General features: G+C 34.8%; 2 protein-coding genes across 2 annotated transcripts in view; one reads left to right on the forward strand and one right to left on the reverse strand.

Moving 5' to 3' along the window:
* Positions 1–5,585: 5,585 nt before the first annotated feature.
* On the forward strand, positions 5,586–8,177 carry LOC127789114 (protein LATERAL ROOT PRIMORDIUM 1). The gene is made up of 3 exons (XM_052317904.1): positions 5,586–6,190; positions 6,544–7,532; positions 7,661–8,177. The coding sequence occupies exons 2-3, from the start codon at positions 6,785–6,787 to the stop codon at positions 7,990–7,992; spliced, it is 1,080 nt and encodes a 359-aa protein (XP_052173864.1). The 5' UTR covers positions 5,586–6,190; positions 6,544–6,784; the 3' UTR covers positions 7,993–8,177.
* Positions 8,178–16,312: 8,135 nt separating this feature from the next.
* LOC127812110 (uncharacterized) overlaps positions 16,313–25,818 on the reverse strand; it is a 34,925-nt gene continuing 25,419 nt past the window's right edge. The window contains exons 2-6 of the mRNA XM_052352440.1: positions 24,822–24,909; positions 21,030–21,094; positions 16,925–16,993; positions 16,781–16,830; positions 16,313–16,634 (exon numbers count right to left, since the gene is read on the reverse strand). Of these exons, the coding sequence (XP_052208400.1) occupies positions 16,523–16,634; positions 16,781–16,830; positions 16,925–16,993; positions 21,030–21,094; positions 24,822–24,909 (384 nt within the window). The 3' untranslated portion in view covers positions 16,313–16,522. The remainder of the gene's footprint in view (positions 16,635–16,780; positions 16,831–16,924; positions 16,994–21,029; positions 21,095–24,821; positions 24,910–25,818) is intronic.

Here is a 25,818-nt window from a genome sequence, read left to right on the forward strand (position 1 = left end):
CTTGCTCAAGTGTGTCATCTTGTTCAATAACTTGGAGTGGACAGAATCCATATACATTTTCATAGTCAAACGGTAGATGACTCTAGAATAAGTGTATGCACTCTTTGTCTAGGTTTGGGATGTAGGCCGGGATTAACAGTTTGCTCATGCATAAATTCCTTGAGCATTTATTTCTTTCTATAGATGAGAGAGATCCTATGAATTGACAAATGTGGCCCTGAGTGCTTATACAGGTGAGTATCCCAGGGTTAGCTAAACCACAATGAATTTTGGTGACCAAAGCCAATACTAACTTCGGGTCCTAACTCTTACTTGTGTACATATTGCCATTAATGAGGTTTTTTTTGTCCCTCTTTCAAATCCTCAAGTAGCTGATCCAAGATAATGCTATGGCTGGAAATGTTTTGAAGATTTCCTTGATGCTTCTTTGGGCTATGTGCAATATCTCATGTTGAAGGATTGATTGGCTTTCTGCTCATATTGGAAGTCATTCTTGGATAGTTTATGTTCGTGATTTGATTTTCATATTGTGTCTCGTTTTTTTGGGGTTAGATTTTTTCTTTTTTGTTAAATTTTGATATTAGTGTTAGTTACTTGATATCGTTATGGGTTACAATATGCCCTGGTTTTTTATTACGTAGACATTTTTGACGTTATTTTCTTTTAATATAAATTTTATTTATAGGAAAAATAATATTTTAAAGATTATGTATAAATATATAATTCACATATATGTGAAATTTGCAGAAAAAATTGGTAAGCCAATAGAAGAATTTCTTTGAATGTGACAAGAATTTTTCGAGCAATTAAAGAAAAAGAAACTTAGAAGAAAATCGAGCCATTTTTGAAGACGAAGAAGAAAGACCGATCGAGCAATATATGGGTCCTCTAGCAGCAGCAGCTGGTCATGGCAGTTGCTACTTTTATATTTTTATTTTATGTGTCTATATAGCATCATATTTTTTAATGAAATTTTTAATAGGGATCTAAATTGTAACAAAATTAAGAATTTATTGGTTGTTACAATTAAGACAAATTAAACGTATAAAATATGAATTTCAAGGACCAACAATATTACTTAATTACCCTATAAAAACATACATGCATGTATATAAGTAAATATATATAAAAAAATTTACATATTGAAACAAAAAATTTATAACGAACATAAATATTTTATAAAATTTGTATATGAAGAATAAAATGTCAATTTTTTTTTTTTTTTTTGTGTGTGTAGAAGGAGTAGAAAAAACAATCAATAATAATACAAAGTTTATTATAGCAAAACACATCAGCCATGATGTTGGACTACATAATTAAACTATGGTATTGAGTATGATGAAGAGCACCACAAAATGACCAATCATTTATTTTCTTTTTATAAAGTCAGCTAGAGAAATCATTCTTAGAGCCCTAAATATTGGGTCCATTTTGGTTATGATTTTATTATTACATGATTTTGTTCCCCTTAAAATTAATTTTCATTTCAAAGTTCTTGTTGTTGTTGTTTATTAAAGTTGACACATTTAGCTTCTTATATTCATATATATATTGAATAAACTAACTAACTCAAAGTATGGAAAAAATAATATTAATATTCCTTCAATCGACCCAAATATTTATTAATCATGGACTTAGCTAGGATGTCTAACCTACCTTATATAAATTACTCAATTAGTAAAGTAACATATTTAATTATCAGGTTGCAATGAGACATTAATTAGGATGCAACAGAAAGAGCTATAAGTTTCAATAAGACTATGAATTTGGGTATAAATAATGGGGTTAATTAAGAGTGAGATAATTTATGTCTTGTGTAACTCATTATTACCCAGTACTAATATCCAATTTGCCAAACATGGTGTCTCAAAATTCATTTAATTCAAAAGATAGAAGAGAAGAATTTTTATAAGATCAAGGGTACATGCAATACAGACTTTTGGGCACGAAATATAATGGGCATTGTTTGCCAAGAGCACCACAAAAATGTAATGGGGGGGGGGGGCAGTGGATTTCTTTTCTTTTCTTTGCTTGCTTGCTTCCTTTCTTTCTTTCTTTCTTTCTTTCTTTCTTTTACAAAAGAAAAGGAAGGAAGGAAGGAAGCTGGAGAAATGATTCTTGATCATGCTTGCAATAATATGCCCATAGAAAGAAAAAGGCCAATTTAACGCTAACCAAACGCCACTTTAAGCTTTCTTACAATTGCAATTGGAGCTTTCCATAATATCCATCAATTCATTCACTCACTCACAATTGCTTTTCCCTCACTCTTTCACGTGCCCTAACACTCAAATTTCTTCCCCCCATGACCCACCCAAAAAGCCTAATGCCAAGCACACGTTTAATCTAACCTAATCATATGCAAATCACATCTTTCTACACCCCCCCCCCCCCCCTTCCATTCCCTCCCTTCACATCTATCTATCTATCTATATATATATATATATTCACACCACCCTTAACCCTTTAGCATGCGCCCATCTTTTCTTCTTCTTCTTCTTGGCCACAGATATTTCCATTGGTAGGAGTTAGTTGTGAAGTGCCATTTCTTTAAATAAAATTGTATAGTTGCTATGTTATGTGCTTTTGAGGGATTTCTCTAATCAAAATATTTTATCTTTAATTGGATCAATTCCCTTTGGAGAAAGACTAATTGAGTTATGCTTTATGAGTAATGTTTATTACTTTCTCATGATGATTTTTCTAAATACAAAATGAATCATATGATCGTGTGACTATTTTTAAATATTTTTTAAAAAATAAATAATATATTATCCAAAAAAAAATTAATGTAGTTTGATTTGATAAATTAACAATTATGGGTTTTAAAAGAAAAAAATTAATTTATAATTGCGAAAAATGTTGCCAAGATGTATATTATTATCAATTAATTATGAACTTGTAAAACCTTAGGGGCATTCATTAGGGGAAGCGAGTGCAAGATGATTGGGTAGTCGCGGGAGTGGGTAGGGCGTGGTTTTAACTTGGCAATCACCATAGGTTTTGTCTTAACGGTCATTTAAATGGGTGGTAATGTAAAACATGCAGAGAGATTATACTATTGGTGTAAACCTAGCCCTAGCGTCTACCCTAGCCCCTACTCCTTTCCTCACCTTACCACGCGCTTCTGCAGCGCGTGTCTGTACTTCTCTTAATATTCCCCCAGACTTGGATTTCGCATAAATATCTTCTTTACAGCTTGTGTGTGTGACTAAGGGTTTGAATTTCATTTGGTATCAAATTGTTTTCATCTAACACTTACCAATCACCTAACTTTTATATATATATATATATATATATATAGTCATTACTTGTACTCGAAAAAAAAAAAGGGTAACCATAATTATTAAATATTATGCAGAATTTATGTCTTGGGAAATTATTAACTTTGATTTGATGGGCTGTCCTAGAAATAACATAGAGGATTTAAGAAAATTTGAAAGTTATTCTTTGTTAGTAAGAACGTTCGTAGCTTGTTGAAGATAAATAGGTAGAATTCTTTCGTATTTTAAGAATAATATTAAAAGTCATGACTAATAATAGTGTCATCAATTATGTGATTTTTTTTATTGAAAAAAGTTAAGAAGATATTATGTGTCATTATCTCTTCTACCTAACATCTTCTCCAATAAAAATGCGACATATAATTATAACTTCTAATATTATTCGTGTTTTAACTAGGTTACAAAATTTAGGAGGATGGACTAAAACAAGCCAATGAAATATGTGACAAATGGCATATGAGGTTCATCCTATGAAAAATCATTATTGTTATTGCTTTTATAGGTTTACCCTTCCCTCCCCTTCCCTTCCTTTTTATAATAATAATAATAATAATCACCAAGTCTGTTGACCACTCACAATTTCACATAGCCTAAAATTAAATTAAATCTAATTATAGAAACAAATTTATTTTGGGAAAAAAATTGTTATAACCGTCCAATCTTCCACAAAAACAGACATCAAAACTGATAAATTACAACCAAAATAATCTCACTTTTTCACCAACTATACTCACGAAAAAATTAACATGATGTTGACAATTTCATTCCTCATTTCTACAATTTTTTTATACTTTTTTTTTGAATAACCTTTTATATTATGTTTGGATAAAGGTAATTAATTTATTTACCAATCAATCTTGAGGCACCACGTGGACCAATAAAAGGTTGATCGATGCGTAGCATAATTTGGATGATCTAGACTATTTGAAAAACATCTAAAACTTGTTATATGGTAAGATCTTTTGCTTTGATAATGAATGGACATAACTCTACTAATAAGTTCAAAATCTTAACACCACGCCTTATTTGTATCAAATGTCACACCCCAACTAAGACATTCGACGAGAATCACAGCTCAAATCAAAATTAGGAGTTATAAAAACCCTAAATTATCTTATAATGGGTAAGTATTTTAAGATTATAGTATTTGTTATTTTGTCGCATTTTACTTGTTTCTTTAATTATCAAATATTAAGTTGATTGTCGAAATGAACTCAGAAGAAAGCTTACAAAAAAAACCCTTACAGTTATTGTGTTGGGTTCAGCTTTAGCAACATCATATTTGATAGTATATTAGTTAAATTAATGTATCTCAAATCTAAAGTTTGAGTTAAATTTTAATAGTTTTCATGCATAGTAAAAAGTCTAGAAAGTTGCATAGTATTTTTGTGTGACACTAACAAAGTGGAGAGCTGTAAATAATATTTTAGTAGCTAGAGATATGAAAAAAAAAAAGAAAAAAGAAAAGGATGGAGAGAAATATGCCATATTATATTAGTGTTATGTGAAAAAAAAATGTTAAATTAATAAAAATATTCAAATAATGATGTTGATATTTAGTGGGTATATTAGATATTAAAACAATGATAATGATATCAAATCATTGTAAGCTTTTTGTAATCTATCTTAGATTAAGAATCAATTTACTCTAAGAAATTTATTAATATGATAATATTAATTAATTCGTGTGAAATATTTATATATTATGGTCTGATGCCTGACCTTAGTGGTAAGCATCAATTATAGGTGGAATTTTAGCAGCATAAGAAAGAGCAGAGTGAATTTCAGAAGTTTTTTTTTTTTTTTTTTTTTTCTTTTCTAAAAATAAAATTATTATTATTATTATTATTATTATTATTATTCTGTTGTGATTCAATCCTTGACCTCTAAATAAGAATAATTTTATTGTTATGATGTCACACTTCATATATATATATATATATTTATAGATATTAATTTAAACTTTGGTTGGACAAAATTGAAACGAAATGTAAATGATGATAACAGTGTTGTTGTGTGACACTCTTTAAAAGTAATTTTCATTTAAAATTTTAATTGTGTGGTTATATATATGTATGTATAGGATGGGTAGCATACAATATATATAATATATAAATATAAATATAATTATATAAATATGGAAACAATAGAGCAATGACACCGAAAGACAGGGAAGAAGCTTTTCTTTAGAATGAATGAACTAATGAATGAATGAATGAATACTATAGCAGGTGAATTTGTTCACGCGCTTTTGGGGAATTAGATGCATGGCGTGAAAGAAAGAAAGAAAGAAAGAATGAATGAAGAGGAGAGGAAGAAGTAAGTTGGCCGAGAGAGAGAGAGAGAGAGAGAGAGAGATGTCATGTGACTTTAGGGCCTCCATAAGCTTACAAAAACTAGAGAACAAAAGTCTTTATGCTCTCTCTCTCTCTATAACTATAGTTAGTGTGATTATTGGAGAGAGAGAGAGAGTGAGTGAGAGGTAGAGAGGAACCCACCTCAGTTTCGGTTCCTAAAGGGGGGAGAGAGAGGGATTTTGGAAAGAAGAAAGAAAGAAACTCAGAGAAGAAAGAAGAGGAAGAAACAGAAAGAAGGAGAAGCTGCTGCTGCTGCTGCTGTTGACGATGATGATGAGAGAGAAAGGTCGAGAAGAAAGAAGGCAAGGATGATGCCAACTGCTGCTGCTGCTGCTGCTGCAAAATTTACAGAGAGAAGAAATATATGTATATATAGATAGATAGATAGATAGATAGGTGCCTGGCCTGGCTGGTGGAAAAGAGAGAAGGGGGGTCGTTATTGCTGCATTTTCTATCTCTTTCTTTCTCGCCCTTCTGTTATCACTGGCCAAGAAGCTCAGAAGTCCCTCTCTCAAAGAAACTTTTTCATCAGAAAAGCAAGTGACAGTGGTAAGTAGGAGTCGTATTACTATCTCTCCACTCCACAGAACCCACTCTCTCTGTATGCATCTTCTTCTCTATATATGTATCAATCAGCAGTAATTATGGCTTGAGAGAAACTAAACAAAACAAACTCATCGACCCACAAGATCTTCTTCTCTTTCCCTCCCTCTCTCTCTACAAATCTTTCCTCTGATTCAAATTCAGAGACCCCACTCTTACACATACATAAGACCTACATATATTTATATAGATATATTTATAGATACTTGTTTAAACATTTCCAATTCTTTTTCGGAGTTTTGTTTGGAAGGAAGATGATGCCACTGAAACTTATTTCTTTTGTCTGATGTATGGAAAAGATTGGATTTTGTTCAAGCCGCCGGGAATTGGAAGAATCATCACCACCACCACCACCACCACCAACACCATCATCATCAGCTTGCAGCTGTGGCTACTACCAGGAGGCTGCCCTCGGATTCCGGCGCTTTTGCAGACTGGGTGGCTTCCACCTCTTCCTCATCCGCCGCCCGCGCCACCGAAGACCTCTCCCTCGGCTTCAATGCCACCCCCGCCGCCGGTGCCTCCGCCACCGGGGCTGGAATGTGGCCCTCTTCCTCCGCCGCCGCTGCTCCCCGCCAAATCAACTACGGCCTCCCATCTGAGATGGGCATGGTGGGCCTCCGCGACGTCTTCGTCGTCGCCCCGGCCTCGTCCTTCCACCACAATAGCCAGCACGATCCCATTATTTCCGATCCTCACGCAATCAACGGCTCCAGCGCCGCCACCGCCCTTGGTGTCGGCGTCGGGGTCGGCGTCATTCCTCTCCTTACTGCCGCTCCGTGCCTCGCTCCGGCGAACATCGGAGTCGAGGAGGATATGCTGAACGCCAATCGCGGTCGAAGTAGCGGAATTCATCTTTGGCAGAACCAACAGTCAACCCAACAATCAAATTACCTGAAAAAATCCATGCTTTTCGAACACAGCTCCCAGGCAAATATGCTGCACGGAAGCGGCGGCGGCGGCGGGATTGGTGGCTCATCGAGCTCCGCAACGACGTGCCAAGACTGTGGAAATCAGGCCAAGAAAGATTGCAGCCATCGCCGGTGCAGAACTTGTTGCAAAAGTAGAGGCTTCGATTGCGCTACCCACGTCAAGAGCACTTGGGTTCCGGCCGCCCGCCGCCGCGAGCGTCAGGTCATCGCGGCAACGGCTGCTGTCGCCGGGTCCTCCGGTTCCAACTCCGGCGCCAAGAAACCTCGACTCGTCGCCTCTCAAACCACCACCACTTCCCATACCTCAACCTCGAACACTCCTCCTCGGAGCTTCGATACCAGTTCTAGCCACCAAGGTTCGAGCATTCCACTCCAACTTATATTCAAAAATTCTTATTTCATGTTAACTTCAAATATTTTCCCGAGGAGAACTCGCAGCCACTATGATTATTTTGTTGAATTGGGTGTGTTGAATTATGCGTAGATGCAAGTTTCAAAGAGTCGTTACCAGGCCAAGTACGCGCCCCAGCTGTGTTCAAGTGTGTTCGAGTTACAGCAGTGGACGATGGTGATGACGAATACGCATATCAAGCCGTTGTAAAGATCGGCGGCCATGTCTTCAAGGGATTCCTCTATGATCAAGGGGTTGAAGAAAGAGATGCCTTCCCCAATATCTCCGAGCTACATTTGGGTGGCGGCGGCGGCAGGAATGGGGCATCGTCGTCCTCCCCAATTCTCGATCCCTCCGACGTTTACGCCGCCTCCGGCGGAGGATTGCTCGGAGGTTCCAGCTATGGTAACCAAATAAACTTATAATTCCTTTCTGGGTCTATGGCCATGTTACAAAAAGAAACAAAAAAACACACCTCAGAGGTTACATTGTAGTCTAAATTTCTCCACTGTCTACTAATTATCAATAGCTTTGAGGTAAAATTTTTCTTGTTGCAGTGTATTTAATTAACACGTCTCGATTCCGGTCATATATTTTCTTCTTTCGTACATGATATTAATTTTGTCTATATTTTCAATGCCCGTCTTTCTCTCCATTTTCAAACTAATTAATCTGGTTTGGGTCTGCGAACTGGTTAATTAATTTCAATGTTTCGAAATGATACGCGCGCACACACATATATGTTCTTTGCTTCCTTTTTTCTGGTTTTTATTCCTTTCCTTTTCGACGTTCATCAAGTGTTTTGTTTATCTAAAGGTCAAATCCACCGTCTATAAAGTAGTATTCATTATCGAGCACTGTATCGTGAGCCTATCTTTATTGTGCTGCCATTTTGTCTTGATGTAAACGTTATTCCACGCTTTGATTAGACATTTTTCAGTATTCATTTCAATGTTTTCTCTATTATAATATCCAGTCCTTTCATTGCATGACATGAGTTCCTCCAGTACCTCTTACATTATTAGCGTTCTCATTTCCATGTGTTTTCTAAACCCTTTTGTTTTGCAAAATCCATTTACTCATTTGGGTTGGTTTGGGCTGTAAGTTTAGTTTATGGTTTAGTTCATCAACAACTAGAAGTTAATGGGCAGTTCATCATTATTGCGCTGCTTTAGACTTTAGGATGGATTCTAGCTGTAATGTCAACATCATTTATTGCTTGAAGGGGGAAGATGATTACATGGATGTCCTTGTCACTCCACTCCACAGTTCTGCATTTTTCATTTCTGTGACGTGCACAATTTGGCTATGGCATGCATTCTTCCACACATGATGATTTCTTGCTTTGGTTTTGCTCAAGTTGGCCGTTGCTTTCGCTCCTAATTTCATTACCAGCATTAATTAATCAGGCAACCCTCTATGTTGATTTTTTCGGTTTTTTATTTTTTGCTCAGTTAGGAAAACACAACCCCCCCCCCCCCCCCCACCCCACTCAACAAAAAAGACCAACCAAACACATAAATGATTATAAGCATAATGATCCTCCTATACCCTTTAATTTATATTGTTGCTCTCGGCAAACATTTTTGTTGCACAGCTGATTTCTATTTGAAGGCATTCATTCTGTACTTGGTTCAATGCCCAGTTGCCATTGTGCTTTAGTTTGGATACTCTTGTTTAATTGGCCTCCCTATTTGGTTAATCTACAAGCAGTGTAGTTGGCCCGACCTACCAAGTTGTCTTCCTAAATTTGGATGTTATGGTGATCGTGTTTTTATTTTCAATGTTATTTGTATGGACTTTGCATTTCTGCTAAGATGATATTGCCCATTAGGCTGTTTGGCTGTCTTACAATAATACTTTATTTCTTGAGAGGTACTGTTATACCTTGTTAATTCTCTTTTTGCTGTCCTCTTGTATACACAGTTGTTGACTTATATGGATTAGACAATGTAAATGGCTAGTGCTTACTCAGCTTTTATTTTTGCATCGCCTTCTATCCATTCTTTAATGTCTTTTACAAGAGCTGACAAAGTTCTATAAATTAAAATTTTTGCCTTGTTTTCTGCATCACAAACAATCACTGCAACACTTAATACTGTCTTTGTGTTTGTATGTACGTTAACTATTTACAACATGCTGGGCAGCTTTAGTGTTGCTTGTCTTGCTCCCTAAGATATACCTCAGACTGTCAATGTATGCCACACTGAAACCAGTATTTGTAGTGGGATTGCCATCCTGTGAAATGCCTCGTATCAATGTTGGAGATGTTGCAAATATTCTTGTCTTCTGGTTCTAGCTTTATTGGGCATGTGAAAATGGTTAGGTTTGGTTATTGACAAATTTAAAAACTGACGTTGAAATGCTTCTATTTGTTTTATATATTATAAAAAAGTCTCTTTACCTCAACCAATTGTGTAATCATGTGTGAGAGGGTGGGGGATGAGTCAGTGGTAAATGCTTACACGGTGTTCAAGTCTTAGAGCTGTGGCTTCCTAATAATCTTCTACCTTTTGCTTTGATCTCTCTTTTCCTTTATTTGTGCAAATGATATGGCCTTACGAAGTTGTTTGGTATGTGTTAATGTGGACACCTGAGAATGACGTGTGTTATCTATATATTTTTCGCTTTTCTGTCTGTTTGAACTCTGATTTATTTATTGCCGCTTGTCTCATCATGGTAAGTATTTTCCTGTATTAATTTGATCAGCCTTATTTTTAGTCTATGTCCTTGATTAGTTTCTCCTCGTTTCCAGATATTGTGTATATTCCTTTGATATTTATTTGTGGAACTAGAAACCTAAAAGAATAACGACTTGTTGATGCAACAGAAGTTATAGAATTCAACAGCTAGCTAGAAGTAATAATATTCACCAACTTATGCTGAACTAAAATTCGTGTGATGTAAAACCTAACCATTTCATAATTTAAGTAGTTTTTATGGCATCGGCTCTGATGAGCATGAATCCCCAGCATTTTCCCTTACATGTGATGTTACCCTTATTAATCCACCAAATTACAAAATACAAAACTACAAAAGCTCTCTTATATAGTCACCTTGTTTCTACCATGAATAAATTTGCTCGTGATCTCTTTGTATATCTTTCTTCTTTCCTATTCCTTATCAGTTCACTCTCTGTGCCGTGGTTGCTTTCACGTGTATTGTCTCCTTGTTCCCCCGAATATTTTATTTTTTGGCTTATGCAGGATACACCCAATGTTGAAACAACGTTACTTCAATTTTGTTGTTGTTCCCCCTCCCTTTTTTTTTTATTCTTTTTATAATGTTCAGGTACATGCCTCTTATCAAATGAATAAATAAAAAACGTTGAGGTACATGCCAAGTGGATGTATGGGGGTTGAAATTGTACTGAATCTGGACATGGCATGAGAAAAGTTTTGCGTGTGCTTGATGACCTACTTTAACTTCTGTTTGTATAGAATGAGAATTAGAGTATTTTGGTGGATTTTAACTGTGCTGGATGGATCTTTATGAAATATGAACAAATGGCAGCCAAATATTGGGTTGGCAATAGATTCAACAGATTATTTGTACCGTCTATTTACTAACTTTTCTTCTAGTTTCTTTGCTCATTTCTTTTCTCCTTTTGACATTTCAAGTCAATAATACGTACCACAGTGGTTATACTTTATCTTAGCCCCCTACCTTCTCCCATAACATATAGTTCTAGTTTCCTAGTCTATTTATCCTGTGTATTGGGGTTGTGACATTCTCTTAGTCGCGGTTCTACAACTGTCGTCCGCAAGACATCTTCACATTTGTTTGTGCCAGATTTTTTGTACTCTCTTTACTAAGTTGACTTGTTAGTTGTGCCATAACATTTGTTGTGCCATATATACATGTATGTATGTAATCAAGTGTATAAAGGATTTACTTGATTAATTGATGACTTGTTAGTTGTGCTGATTGTAATGGACACGGTCATTGTGTGAAAATACCCAGTTCAATCCCATATCTAGTATTCAACTCGTTTAAACTTCTGGATATAATGTGTCAGAGCTTTCATCTTTGCTTAAAACATTTCTTGATCAATTGGAAAGTAACCATTCATGCAGTCTACTACTAATGCTTTTTCCAAAGTCTAATGCAAGTAGGATGAATCTGAGCAAGAACGCCTTTAGGTCTTTCATCCTTTGTCCCCATTAGCTTAATTAACATGCCAGTATTGGTTTGGAATACAGATATCCATGCCATGCGAGTTTTCTTTGCAAAATGTTTGATTTTAACGCGTAGACCAACCCATATCATCGACAGGTTAAAATACGCTTCTAGGGTTGTGATTGATTTGTTGAGTTACAGATCCCTCTCGTTGAGAAACCCGGTGTTAATAGGTGCTGCTGCCTTTTGTCTGCACTAGTAGCCACTATACGCATAAAATTATATGCATAGATGGATGCATGGCTGGGTTACCATGTACAGTTTGCACAGTACTGGAAGCAATGCTTTACTTTCTTCTTGAAGTATATTTGATACGCTTAAACTATTTATAAATGACAACTTATCGTCTTTATCTTCCTACTTGAGATAATCACATGAATCTTAAACTGGGTTATCTTTCTTTATGCATAATTTTACCCGTCGTGTTGTGACACCCTTTTACATGGCTTGTTCTTTTCACCGATCTGCATCATCTGAAATCATGGTTTGTTTTATGGTGGGTCTGGACTGTTGAGGTTACATTAATAATAGATTCTCCTGTCCATAATCATGTTGTATATTAACATGGTGCTGCTTCTTTGTGGGAAGAATGATGCTTCCGTGGAGGTAATTTGTGCTTATATAATGATAACGAAGAAAAGAAATGCCATCATCCCGATCGAGGGGACGTGGCTTGTGGAGATGCCCGCTTTTATTTGTTTGTCTTTGTGGGTTGCTGCTTTTCCCTGGGTGCCTGTTTAGAGAGAGAGAGAGAGAGAGAGAGAGAGAGGAAATTAAATTAAAATTTGTCTGTCCATGAATTGTAGGTAGCCAAGTATCATTATTCTTAAGTAATTAATCCGAGACCCGTAATCATGGATTCTGGGTCTTAGTGCTGCATTACTGGTTTGCTTTTTAGGTTCCTTCAACTCCACCTGCATTCATCAGAGAGAGAGAGAGAGAGAGAGAGAGAGAATCATAGAAGTGAAATCTTATTAGTGGACCTAATAAAAAAAAAATTTACGAGCGGCATTTAGTCATTGTCTGGATGCATGGATTCTAATAGGTTTAATTATTTTATTATTTAGAGTTTTAAGGGGAAGGATTTTATGATCAGAATTAATTGGACTCAGAATAGACAATGCAAACCTAAGCTTAAGGCTTAGGAATGATTAATATACGATCATCTCTCGAGTTATTTATCCTTTGCAGCTCTAGGATCTAGGCCGCCACCTTGGGCCGTTTACTTTGCACCAGAGGACGAACAGTCATTTTCTTAAGAATATATAATTAATAGTGTGGTGTTTATATGTTTATTTATTTATTTTTATTTACTTGGAGTGTGAGATTCCCCCAATCAATTCTTAAGGTGCAGTTTCTAGGTAGGTAAATTCGTATACGAATATAATTTATATATATTTAAAGTTAAACATTGAGTGTAATTTGTACAATATTTGTCTTTTATCGTTAATTGTTATTTTTTAACTAAATGTTATTTTTTTAGCAATAATTGTGCCTTTTTAAGTCTTTGCACTGATTTGAACTTTGATACTAATACTACTTTGTATAAAATTTTAAGTGCTTTATCAGTGTACCAAACAGAGAAATGATTTCTTTCTTTCTTTTTGTTTGATCGCCTGGTAAATTGCTTTTAAGCTTATATATATTGGTAAGGCTGGATGGTTACCACTAATTAATTCATGTACTACTTGCTTAATGATCATGCCAACAATCTATACTAAACATGACATTTGGGTTTAAAATTGCCAACAGTTTCTAGATTTATAATAATTCATAATACAAGTACTAAAATTTAACACACATCATTTGATGGATTATGGCACTAAATTTTGGGAGTTTGATTGGCAGTTCGAGGAACCAAGTGAAATAGTCTATGGTGGATCAGTTAGGGTTATGCCCGGACAAATTTGTTCTTTAATATTTTCTTTTCTATTTTGAATATGAGATTTTAAAAAATATGTATATATTATATATTATTAATAAATAATAATCTCATATTAATATTAATCCGAATCCATTTTTAATTTATCAACCTCAGACTAAATTGGACTAAACCAAAAATTAGCTAAAATCTATAGATGGGCTGAGGATCAGATCAAGGTTTAGTTAGTTTAGAATTAGATTGGTCGGTGCACACTAATTTTTTAATTTTAATTTGAACACATGAGGTAATTACATCAATAATCACTTAACTTTACATTTTATTACTGTTTGATTTATAAATTTTGAAATATTACATGTTAATTATTAATATTTTAAAATTATTACTGTCTAGTTACTGAATTTTAAAAGATTATCTGTTAATTATTAATATTTTAAAATTGTTTCTTACCCGTCACTCGTTAGTCGCTGAATTTTAACTTCACGAATTGAGAAATAGTTTTGAAATATTAGCGACTTAACAAGTAATATTTTAAAATTTAGTGACTAAGTAGTAACAAGTTTAAAATATCAATAATCAATGGATAATATTTTAAAGTTCAGTGATTATATAATAATATAATATAAAATTAAATAATTATTGATATAATTAACCCCTTTAAATATAGTAGGCCATGCTAAAATTTTATTATTAGATATGAAATTTATCACAACATAACTAAAATTGACTAAAATTAACTGAGTTTTGAAAAGCAAATTGGGCTCCAAAATAGTTTGTACTCCTCCGGCAAAGAATAATGAGAATAAGTTGTCATTATTATTAATAGTCAAGTTTAATATTTCTTTGGAGGTCACACGTGTGATATTGTCACCTAGATCAACAACACTATAATGTGAGTGAGCTTGGAGTTTAATCATATGCCCAACTTAGATTAATCATGGCCCTAGCCCAAAGCATCACTTAAAATTGGTTCATTGTATCAAACGCCATCTTCATAGTTTTAAAAGCATTTCTCTGTTCCCACGGCAGTACAATACAATGATGGATTGCATTGGATATGACTATCAGAATTGTTATGTTGTCTGGTCGGTAACATAATAATTGTTCGACGCGAGTAATTTAAGAGAAAGTGAATGAGTTGTATGGGGGTGGTGGGGCCCACAAATCACCTTTTGCTAGCTCGTGCGAATGTCAATTGCTCGGCAATTTAAGAGAAATGGAGTGAATTTCATGAGAGGTGGTGAGACCCGCAAACCACCCCCTCTGCTAGTTTGTGTCGGATAACATTGACGCGAGCAATATATCAACCCTCTAAAACCTATAATCCATATATTTATAATTATTACTCTTTTTGTTGTATTTGGTTATTATTTCATCTTCTCATTTGTTATTTCATGTTATAAATTTTAATTTTATTATTTTGTTACACAATATTATTTTAAAATAATATTAAAATATGAATAAGTAACTATGTCTAATTAAAATGACTGTAATTAATATTAAGCCATCCACAAATAATATTGTAAAATTAAAATTTAAAATTAATATAATATTTTTTTGTTATCTATTTTGATAATTTAGAAACTTAACTTACAAATTGAAATATAAATAGTATCCTAAAATATTATTATATAAGCAAATACTATGTTTTGATGTTATAAAATCCTGTCAATAAAGTGTTCTTAAATACAAAAATTAATACTAAAAATCTGAACTGATAACCCTTAAATAATAATTGGTTTCTCGAACAATCCAAACTCATTTTAATAAAAAATTGACTAACAACAAAGAAATAAGTTGCAACTATTAAATGTCATCTAATAAATTTTTATTTAAAAATATTTATTTCTTTTATACATACATAACACGAGCCACCTCACTGAAGTTTAGGTTTGGCGTTAAGGCAGAGAGTACCATTCTCATTTCGTCCCAAACCCAATTTTCGTACTTTAAATTTTTCTCAAACCCAAAATCTAAACCTAAATTAATTGAGAGAAAACCTACTTTGATCAAGAAGAGTTTGGACGAAAACCACAGAATAGGTAAAAATTACCATTTCTAGTACAGGGGGTTTCTCTGGTAATCTTACAAACTTATCTACAAATGAATATATTTCAAGAGCTTAATATTGAAATTTTATAATGAATACTTCCTCGGGATGGAGACTTTAAAGAAGGCATCAGCCTAGCTTTATGTGGGAACTTTTTTAAAAATAACATTATTTTTTCAATTATGACTTTTCTTAATTGAACTTTTTAATTAGCTTTATGTGGGATGCAAATCATTTGTTAAGCATCGATATTTTGGTTTATTTACTATATACAATTGGAACTGAGAATTGAACTAAACTAACCCAACCCAACCCAATTTTTATTGAGTTGATTTGAATATAGGGATTAGTTGGGTTTTGAGTTCAATTTTATGGACCCAAGATTGGTTCAGTTTTGGTTAGTGTCAAATCCAAACCAACCCGACTCAGGAAGATAAAACAACATATCCAACTTTTACCTCACTATATGAGGAACCCTATTCATGAACATCTCTAAATAAAAATGATGGGCTAGTTAAAATTAATATAGGCGACTCCACCTAATATGGTAAGAGTTTGACATGTTAACCTCATATAATAACTTGACTAGAAATTACTTGTCACATGGATTTGTCAAACAAGAAGGAGCTGAAGGGAAAGAAAACAACAGAGGGCTATGGCATTGGCAGCCTGTCATTGATTTTAAATGCAGAGTTGTATTACCAACATGACTTTGTCTACTATAAATATTAACTCAGCAGAGATTTTGAACTAATGCTTGTAATATGCAAAAGGAGATAAAAAGATTTATAAAACTACACTTCAAAGTTTACCATCTTTTCTTTTGAAGTACTACCGACCCATATCAGGAAACCCTCGTGCTGCTAAGTTCAACTTGTGCCACTGCAGTGTTAATCGCATCAACGATGTCCAGCTTCCCGTTACTCACTGCTTCGTCCATTGGTGTCCGCTCATGGCTAGCCATTGCATAACACAACAAATCAAATTGGAAGGAGAGAGAACCAGAACAATTCAAGTAAAAGAAGGGGAGAAAGTGACGGCAAGAACTAGAACTGTAACCAAAATGAGCTGTGTATGACTCTGGTTTTGGAGATCAGCGCACCTGTTTAGAACTGATACGCTTGCCCCTGCTAAAACCAATTTCTTAACCACCTGAAATGAAAGGGGATCTGGGCTTCAAAACTTCAAAAAAGCCGGGGTGACAAGAATTAAGAATGAGTATGTGCATGAGGAGACTCTCTGTTACCTCAATGTGGCCGTTGAGGCAAGCCCAGTGAAGAGCCGTGTTCTTCTCTATATTTGAAGCATTAACATCCTGTTATCATGGGAGCAGAGAAGAATCAAATCCTGAAAAATATCTTATATTTATGAACAAAATAAATAAACAAACTAACAAACTAACAAATACACACCCACACACATATATGGACAGAACAAGGGGGTAAAAAACACTGGAAGTGTGTTAGAACTGTTCTTCAGTGCAATTTTGGAGGCAGCACTCAGTTAAGGCCAACAGAACATGTGAGCAGAATACCATCATAGTGAACATCAACAATGGAAATCACCTTGCCGCCAGGTATTTCTCCCCAAAGTAAAATGTGAGCAGGAATTCACATCTGCTTGATCAAGTACAATTTATTCCCTAACTCTCATCATCAACCATGATCATGCAAATGGAAAATGGACGGTCCCCTACCAACCAAAAGCATCAAAATTCACAAAAACTGAACCTTTTCTTCATTTTATTTTCCCATCAACCAAAACTTTACAAGACCAAATAGGTAATGATCAAAATTCATCCAAAGATCAATATGAATATGAAAGCAAAGAATTGAAAACAGTTGGCTAAGTAGAAGTTGGTTAAGTAGAAGTTGAAAACAGTTGTTTTCATATCAATATGAATATGAAAACAGTTGGTTAAGTAGAAGTTGACCTAGTCAAATCAATCAAACTCATTCACAAATTATCTGAGTTAATGCCATCTATCTAATGATAAGGCACCAAAGATTGGATACAGGTCATGATTTCATGTTTTTGAAATCCAAACGCAAGGGATGATATCACTGCAATAGAGAGAGCCCAGGTTGCTCAATTGTCCATAAACACAAGAGTCTGGAATGTTCCTCATCATATGGAAGAACTTCAAAATTAACACAAAAAAAGTGAATATAATAACTTCATTTAATGAGTACAAAAGTTTTATGCAAGCCATGGGCTCTGCTACCAGTACCACATATTAAGTAAGCAACGTTGCTTCAACCTTTAATAATTTCATCCTTTTTTTCAACTCTGCCCTTTACTTTTGAGTCCTGTAAGTTTGTAAGGACGTTTCTTTCTCCCATGTAAACACCCATTAGATCTTGAATCCTCTACCAAGGACCCATGTCAGAAACAACCAAAACTAGTAATGTTCCAGAGGCACCTTTTAGCAAAGTTTCAGAGGCACCTTTTAGCAGCGATAGAAGTCATTACACCCATTGGGGAGCTACAGAATATATAGGCAGCCTATGGATTGAATGGAAAGAATTATCTAAAATGGTCCTAGTTAATTCACACATTCTTGAAGGGAAGAGGCAAACTGAGTCATTTACTTGGTATTAGGCCTAAGAAAGGGGATCCTACATTTGATGCTTGAGATGGTAGAAGACTCGATGGTGATGTCCTGGTTGTGGAATGCTATGCTATCAGAGGTAAGTGCTACAATAATGTTTTTAAATACAACCAAAGAAATTTGGGATACTATCAAGAAAACATATTCTAAGGTTCGAGATGCTGCCTAGATCTATGAGATTAAGACTAAAGTATCAGCTACAAAGCAGGGGAACCAATCCATCACTGAATATGCCAATCTTTTGGAAACATTGTGGCAAGACATGAATCATTATCAATGTATTTAGATGAAGTACAGTGAGGATGCAACCCTACTTAAAAGGTTTGTTGAAAAGGACAGAATCTATGATTTTCTTGCTGGACTAAATATTGAATTTGATGCAGTTAGAGTTCAAATATTGGGAAAAGAAGATGTCCCATCTCTAAATGAAACAATTGCCATTGTCCATGCTGAGGAGTGAAGGAGAGAAGTTATACTTGAAACTCCTTCAATTAATGGATCAGCCCTAGTGACTAGAAGCAGGAAGAATCCTGGTTTGGAACATCAGGTGCACGAAGAAAGGAAGTCATTGGATGGATCCAGATCAAACAATAAAGACTCTGTGGTGTACTTATTGTAAGGAACCTGGCACACCATAGATAAATGTTGAAAGCTTCATGCAAAGCCTCAAACAATAAGCAAAGGACCAGCAGGCAAAAGTGGACAAATAAGGGGACAGGGGCAAGCATGCATTGCAGATGCACACCAAACTGAGGAAGAGAGTTCCCTAGAACCACAACCACCAGTTGAGTTTAACATGGAGAAAATAACAAATTTGGAAAACCTACCGGGGTCATTAGAAAAACAAACTGGAGCAGGTACATGTACCTTGGATCTTTCAAGTATTTCTTCCTCTTCTCATACTCTTAATGCCTTAGATATATCCTCTCCTAGCGTTTGAATCATTGATTCAGGGGCAACCGACCATATGACCTTTATTTCGAAAAATTTGTCTCCTATACACCTTGTCCGAGTAATAGAAAGATAACCATTGCTGATGGCACAGTAACAACAGCAGCCGGCCAAGGAAATGTGCTTATCAATGATTTTCTCACTCTCAAAAAAGTGCTTCATGTGCCTAGATTGTTTGCTATAACCTTATATCAATCCAGAAACTTACCACAGACTCTAACTGCAGTGTGATTTTCTCATTCTCAAAAAAGTACAATTTGTTATAGTTTTATCCCTAGGATATTTTTTTCCCACTGCCTTGTTCGGCAGTTTCTAAGACATAACTGACTCCTATGGAGCGGTTACATATGTACCAAACATATACTTTGTCAATTTCGAATCAAGGAGGGTTGCTTTTTTGTCAAAAACTACAATGTGGATGACACCATAGTAATAGGGAATGACTTGGAGGGAATGGAAAATCTGAAGAAGTGTTTGATAAAGAAATTTGAGACTAAAGAACTAGGTAAACTAAAGTACTTTCTGGGTATTGAGGTTGCACATTCTCAGTAAGGTATTTTTATATCTCAACAAAAATACATTCTAGATTTGTTGACAGATACAAGCAAACTAGGGTGCAAGGCTGCTAACACAACTACTGAACTTAATCATCAACTTGGTGATGCTCCAGAAGACAGGGCAGTAGATAAAAGTTCTTACCAAAGGTTAGTTGGAAGGCTTATTTATTTGTCACATACCAGCCAAGGCATAGCATATGTTGTTAGTGTTGTAAGCCAATTTATGTCCAGTCCTAAAGAAGTACACCTTAGAGCAATACACAAAATTCTACAATAATTAAAGGGCATACTAGGCAGAGGAATCCTATTCAAAAGAAGGCAAGAATTGATACTTGAAGCCCATACCAATGCAAACTATGCTAGGTTAATAATTGATAAAAGATCTACATTTGGGTATTATATATTCCTAGGAGGAAATCTTATAACTTGGAGGAGTAAGAAGCAGAATGTTATGGCAAGGTCTAGTGCAAAGGCTGAATTTAGATCAATGGCTCTTGGAATTTGTGAGTTGTTATGGTTAAAAATAATTTTGGAAGATCTGAAAATTAAATAGAAAGATCCAATGAGGCTCTACTGTAATAACAAGTCAACCATTAATATTGTACACAATCTAGTACAACATGACCAAACTAAGCATATGAAAGTTGACAGACATTTTATAAAGGAAAAGCTGGACAGTGGTTTGATTTGTACTCCATTTGTATCTACTGGTCAACAACTTGCAGATATACTTGCAAAGGGACTGTCTGGTACTGCATTTTAGAGGATAACTAGCAAGCTTGGAATAGAAGACATCCATTCTCCAGCTTGAGGGAGAGTGTCAAGAGAGGCTAGTTCCAAAGATTTCTGGATTTTTTAATATTTATGTTCCGAATATAGTGGTTTAGATATTCTCTTCATCTCTTAACTTCTTATCTCTTTATCCCCTTGTTTTAGGAAGTCAAAGACTGGTGGTTAGTTCTTATTTTAGGGGAAGTTAGTGGAGAAGTCAGTTTCCTACTTTTAGGGAAACAGATTTCCCATTCCTATAGGAAAACAGATTTCCCATTCCTCTCCAAATTATGTACATATATATTATTGACTTCTTGAATAAAGTGACACAAGTTTTTCAGTTTTTACCTAATTTGTGTCAGAAAGCATATCAATTCCCCATATGCTTTGAAATAACCACTTCAATAGCAACAATTGAAACAAATAAAGTAAAACAATCCATTGGTAAAACAACTGCTCACCACTCCATTTCCAATAAGATAGTCGACAATCTCAATATGCCCATTCGCTGAAGCCATATGAAGTGCTGCAAGCATATATTAAAAAACTGGCTATATTAATATAACTGTAATAATGGGGAATTCAGCCAAGGGGAACAAAAAAAAAAAAAAAAAACCTTTATCAGTCCCCTTGGGATTGACAAATCTATTGTTCCAGTAAACCTTTCAATTCCAAATACAGCAGGCAATTAAGCACCGTTGGGGTGATAAAAGTTTAGGGTATGCAAAATTAGGTCAACATGAAAGTATGACTTGTAATTTAGAAATCAGTAGAAATGCTTCATGAAAACATGAATTGCACAGAAGTACTTTCACAATTTTCTGCAAGAGGATATTTGCAGTCAGCCACATCTACCTTGTGAATGATCAGCAGAAATATTCAGAATTGAGAAAACAAACATTTCTCAAAAATTAGAACCAGATAGATAAATTGGAGAATCTCTTCTGAGAGAGAAAGTGTGTGTGTGTGTGTAGATTGTAAGCTTGAATCAGAACTGATTAAAACAAGATTGGCCAAGATGATCTGGTTCAGTCTAAAAGCCATGTATTTGGAGACATCTTGCCTAGGCCATGTTTCAACTATGCTAGAGGGCAAAGCTATCAAGAATCTTTTGTTGGTGAAAAAAGACATTGAGAGACCCAGCTGTAAACAACCTTGTTAGAAGTTCTAGGGCTCTGTTAGATTACAGAAGAGAATTTCCAGTTTTGCATCTCCAATTTCACTTACAATTTTAGTTTTCTCTTTCCACAAAAATTAGAAAATGTGATCCCATGTCAAACATAGATTTTTTTTTTTACTCCAGAAAATTGGAAAACATGTTAACTTTTTTCTACTCCAGTTACTTCTCCCTCTGCTGCTTCTTCAGCTTCTACTTCTGCTCCGCCATCCTCATTGTGCATACCCCGACAGACGCTCCTTCCTCACTACATCATCATTGCCCCTGTTTCTGCCTTTGCTCTTGCTATTGTTTTTGCTGCTGGCTTGAGAGAACTTTTGGAGTTATGTAGTTGAGGAGGCTTCACGAGACAAGAGAGTGAGATTGGAGGGGCAGTGATCATAGACAAACAGGGTTGCATCAGAGATCGTGCAATTGCATTAGGGAATCAATTGAGAGAAAGAAAAGTGAGAACTGGAAAACACAAGGAAAGAAAGAGTTGGTAATCAAGAAGAGAAGAGCATAGGCACAGCAGATTGGCACTCCAAAGCATCGTTGATTCACTTACATATCTATATCTCCCTCTTTGCACATTGGATTACTAAATCATTCAATTGGGAAAGGTTTACAGAGATGTGAGTGAAGATCTGAAGACACATTTTCCCTTCCAAACAAATTTGTACAGAAAATTTTGGAAAACAACTTTTTTTTTTTGAGGGGGGGGGGGGAGGGAGGGGGGGGTGTTTTCCATCTCATAGCGTAAGGTTGGAAAATTGAATGTTCAGTTTTCTAATTGGAAGAACACATTCTCTAACTGTGTTTTCCGTGGAAAAGTATTCCAGGAAACAGGGGTTGTTTTCCACAACTGAACAGCCCCCAGGGAAGGAAAGATAGTCCCTGATGTTTAAGAAGATTTAACTGTTTTTTTAGAAAAATTGATACCACAAGACAAATGTGTCTACTAGGTGTACAACCATTGCCTGAACTAGAGAAGGATTTACACTCATACTCTTAATGCCTCCATATAGTCCAATAATATCATTGTTTTCTATGAAGAGAACTTGAACTCAAAGGCATTACAAACCATTTAAATCCAGAATTAAAACTAGATATGAAGTCTATGTTATATCTGAAAACATTCAGAGATGATATAAATACTATCTCAGTTTTGACTTTCATTCAAAATTGGAGGTGCTTACTATGAAGAATGCCTAAATATTTATGGTTGTGTATGCAACAACATGGAACCGTATAGATGTAAGACGATTCCAATATCACATTCCAGCTCCAACTGTAGTTTAACTTCTGTTATTTCCTTGGATTGCTTAAACTCCACAACATACATGTTCAACAATTCAATTTCAAATATGAACAATACGTAATTAATAACTTAAGATGAATATTTTCATGCTCATATTCCAGCTCTAACTGTTGCTCTCACTAATGTCATTCATATCTTCAGCCATTCTGACTTCCAACAACCACATGTTTCAACTGTAACAGTCTGTATTCCCAGTGGTGGAATCACGCTCACTTTTAAGGATTGCCATATTTTCTTACATAATTTGATGAATAGTTGACCTAATCATGCTCACTGAACGAGCAAGTCAGTAAGCAAGACCAGATGGAATTTGCTATGTCAGTAAGCAAGACCAGATGGAATTTGCTATGTCAATAAGTCAAATCAACAAATTAATTTGAGACCACAATATTTGCCAATATAACAAATCCCTGTTCTGATAACTAAGTGCCCATTTGGCATTGCTGTGAACTTTCTGTTGCCACAAAAATCAATTCTGTACAGGACACTTTTAAGAATCACTTCCAAGGAAAAGAAATTAGTGTTTGGCCAGATCATCTAAGAAACACTTTTAATATTGTTATATGTTTGACCAGTGATTGAAATTTTTTTAACAACAAAATTACAAGGGGTATTGACAAAAGTGCTTATGTATTTAATACTATTTGAATGTAAAACTACTTTTAAATTTTTTTTGATTTTTATGATTAAATATTACTTTTAATTATAAAAATGAATACTATAAAATCATCTTTGAGCAACAAGAAATTTCTACAAAAACTTGTACCTATTTTTTTTTTTTTTTTACTATTCATCAACAATTAAAAACATAGCAAAAGCATTCAAACTACAATATAAATAGATGATCCTTTGAGGGAAATGTATCAAGATCTAAATGATTACGATAAAAATCATGAATAATCAGACAATCCATATTGATAATTTGAAGGATATGTACATCTTGTAGCATTAATGAAAAATAGTTTGATAAACAAAGCCTCTCTTTCTTCTGTGGAGTAAATTTAAAATTTGCAAAAATTATGAAAAACTACAATAAGAATCAGTGAGAGGAGCACGATATGTGATATTATATTGAATGGTTTATGGGGATAAGGATTTTGTGTTGACTGTGTGAAGACAAAGAACAGGAATTAAATGACTGATAATCACAATGTCTATAATTTAAATATTGATTGCGGGTAATTTTGACTAAAATAATTTTATTTTCTGCTTCTACTTTTGCTTCAGATAGAAACTCTAAATTTCTACTTCTGCTTCATAAAAAAAAAAAAATAGCATTTGTAGTCAATAAAAGCATTTTTTTTTTTAATTTTGGCCAATCACCACAAAAAATCACAAACATGTTTTTATTAAAAGAAAAAACACTTTTCTGGCTTACCTTCACATGGATTTTTCTTTTTTGGATAAGTTGTTTTTAACTACCTTAAATTGAGTAATCTTGACCTATTGACCCATATTGATGTTTCTTAGCTATTTGGCCCTACATGCTCCATTTCTCCCAACCAACTAAAGGCTATGCACTACTCACTTCCTTTATTTGGTATATGGCAAGGCAGGAAATCCTATCACATATGATCATTAAACAAATAACTAAATAATTTACTGGATGGTCTTAAATCATATCAATTAAAAACTAGCAGATGAAACAAAAATGCAACCATTTGAAGAAATAAAAACAATAAAGTAGTTTGAAAAGAAAAGGCATGGGGAAAACTATGTTATCTACAAATGAATATAGAATATTTCCAAGCATCCAACTATGACACGGATATTAACCTGTTCGGCCCTGCGAATCCTTGGAATCAAGAGAAACTCCAGAAGAAGCTAAGCTTTTAACATCATCAATGTCATCATATCTGGCTGCCTGTTAGAATAAAAGAAAATTCAGGTGAACTGAGTGAATGATAGAGCAATTACCAGCTAGAAGTAAACCAAAAAATACACTAAAACTGGAAACCTGGGTGCGGTAGGCATTTTAATTAGTATGATGTAGCAAGCAACCAAACAAATTTACATAGTATATCTTCATTTCTAAAAGTAATTTCCTACTTCTACTTTTCCCAATTAAAGACAGAAGGACCAAAAACGTAGCCTTTTGTGCTGATAATCATATGTATCACTAGAACACATAAGGAGAATCTTATGCTTAGGGCAAGGGATACACCTAAAAGCAAGCTTACCTAAGACACAACGAAACAAGGTGGCTAACCATGGACCATAAGCTAGAGATAAAGGCCCCAGTTGGCAACACAGAGAAACTATTTAGACACTTCAAGGACCTCAAAGATAGCCAAAGGTGGTGAATTTCCTTAGGTATGTAAAGTATCAGGTATTTTAACTTTTAATCTTCATGTAAAGATGTCTTTCACTCAAGGAAATAAAACAATTATCTTGGAAAACTCTCAACAGTAGCCAATACGAAACATACCCAAGGGGTTCATCAAATCATTCGACCACCACCCAACCAACCCATACGGTTCTAGATACATACTTCTATCTCAAACTACTATTGAGTATAAAGTCCATGTTTTGAAGATAAGGACCTAGGTCTAAGGCAGGAAATGCTCAATGGAAGAGTCACTCAATGAAGCCAAGTTGGCATGCTTGTCATTGCTAGAGGAATAGATGATTTACTCAATTAGAGGTTTGGTCAGTTAGGAGGGTTACTCAACCTAGCTAAACAATGCCTGATAGCATCTGAATCCATGTTCCTGTGGATGCACATTGTTCCAGTATGTGAAATGGGAAGACAATATGTCATATGCGAATGTTT

This window comes from Diospyros lotus, chromosome 1, assembly GCF_014633365.1.
Source record: "Diospyros lotus cultivar Yz01 chromosome 1, ASM1463336v1, whole genome shotgun sequence".
Taxonomy (NCBI): domain Eukaryota; kingdom Viridiplantae; phylum Streptophyta; class Magnoliopsida; order Ericales; family Ebenaceae; genus Diospyros; species Diospyros lotus.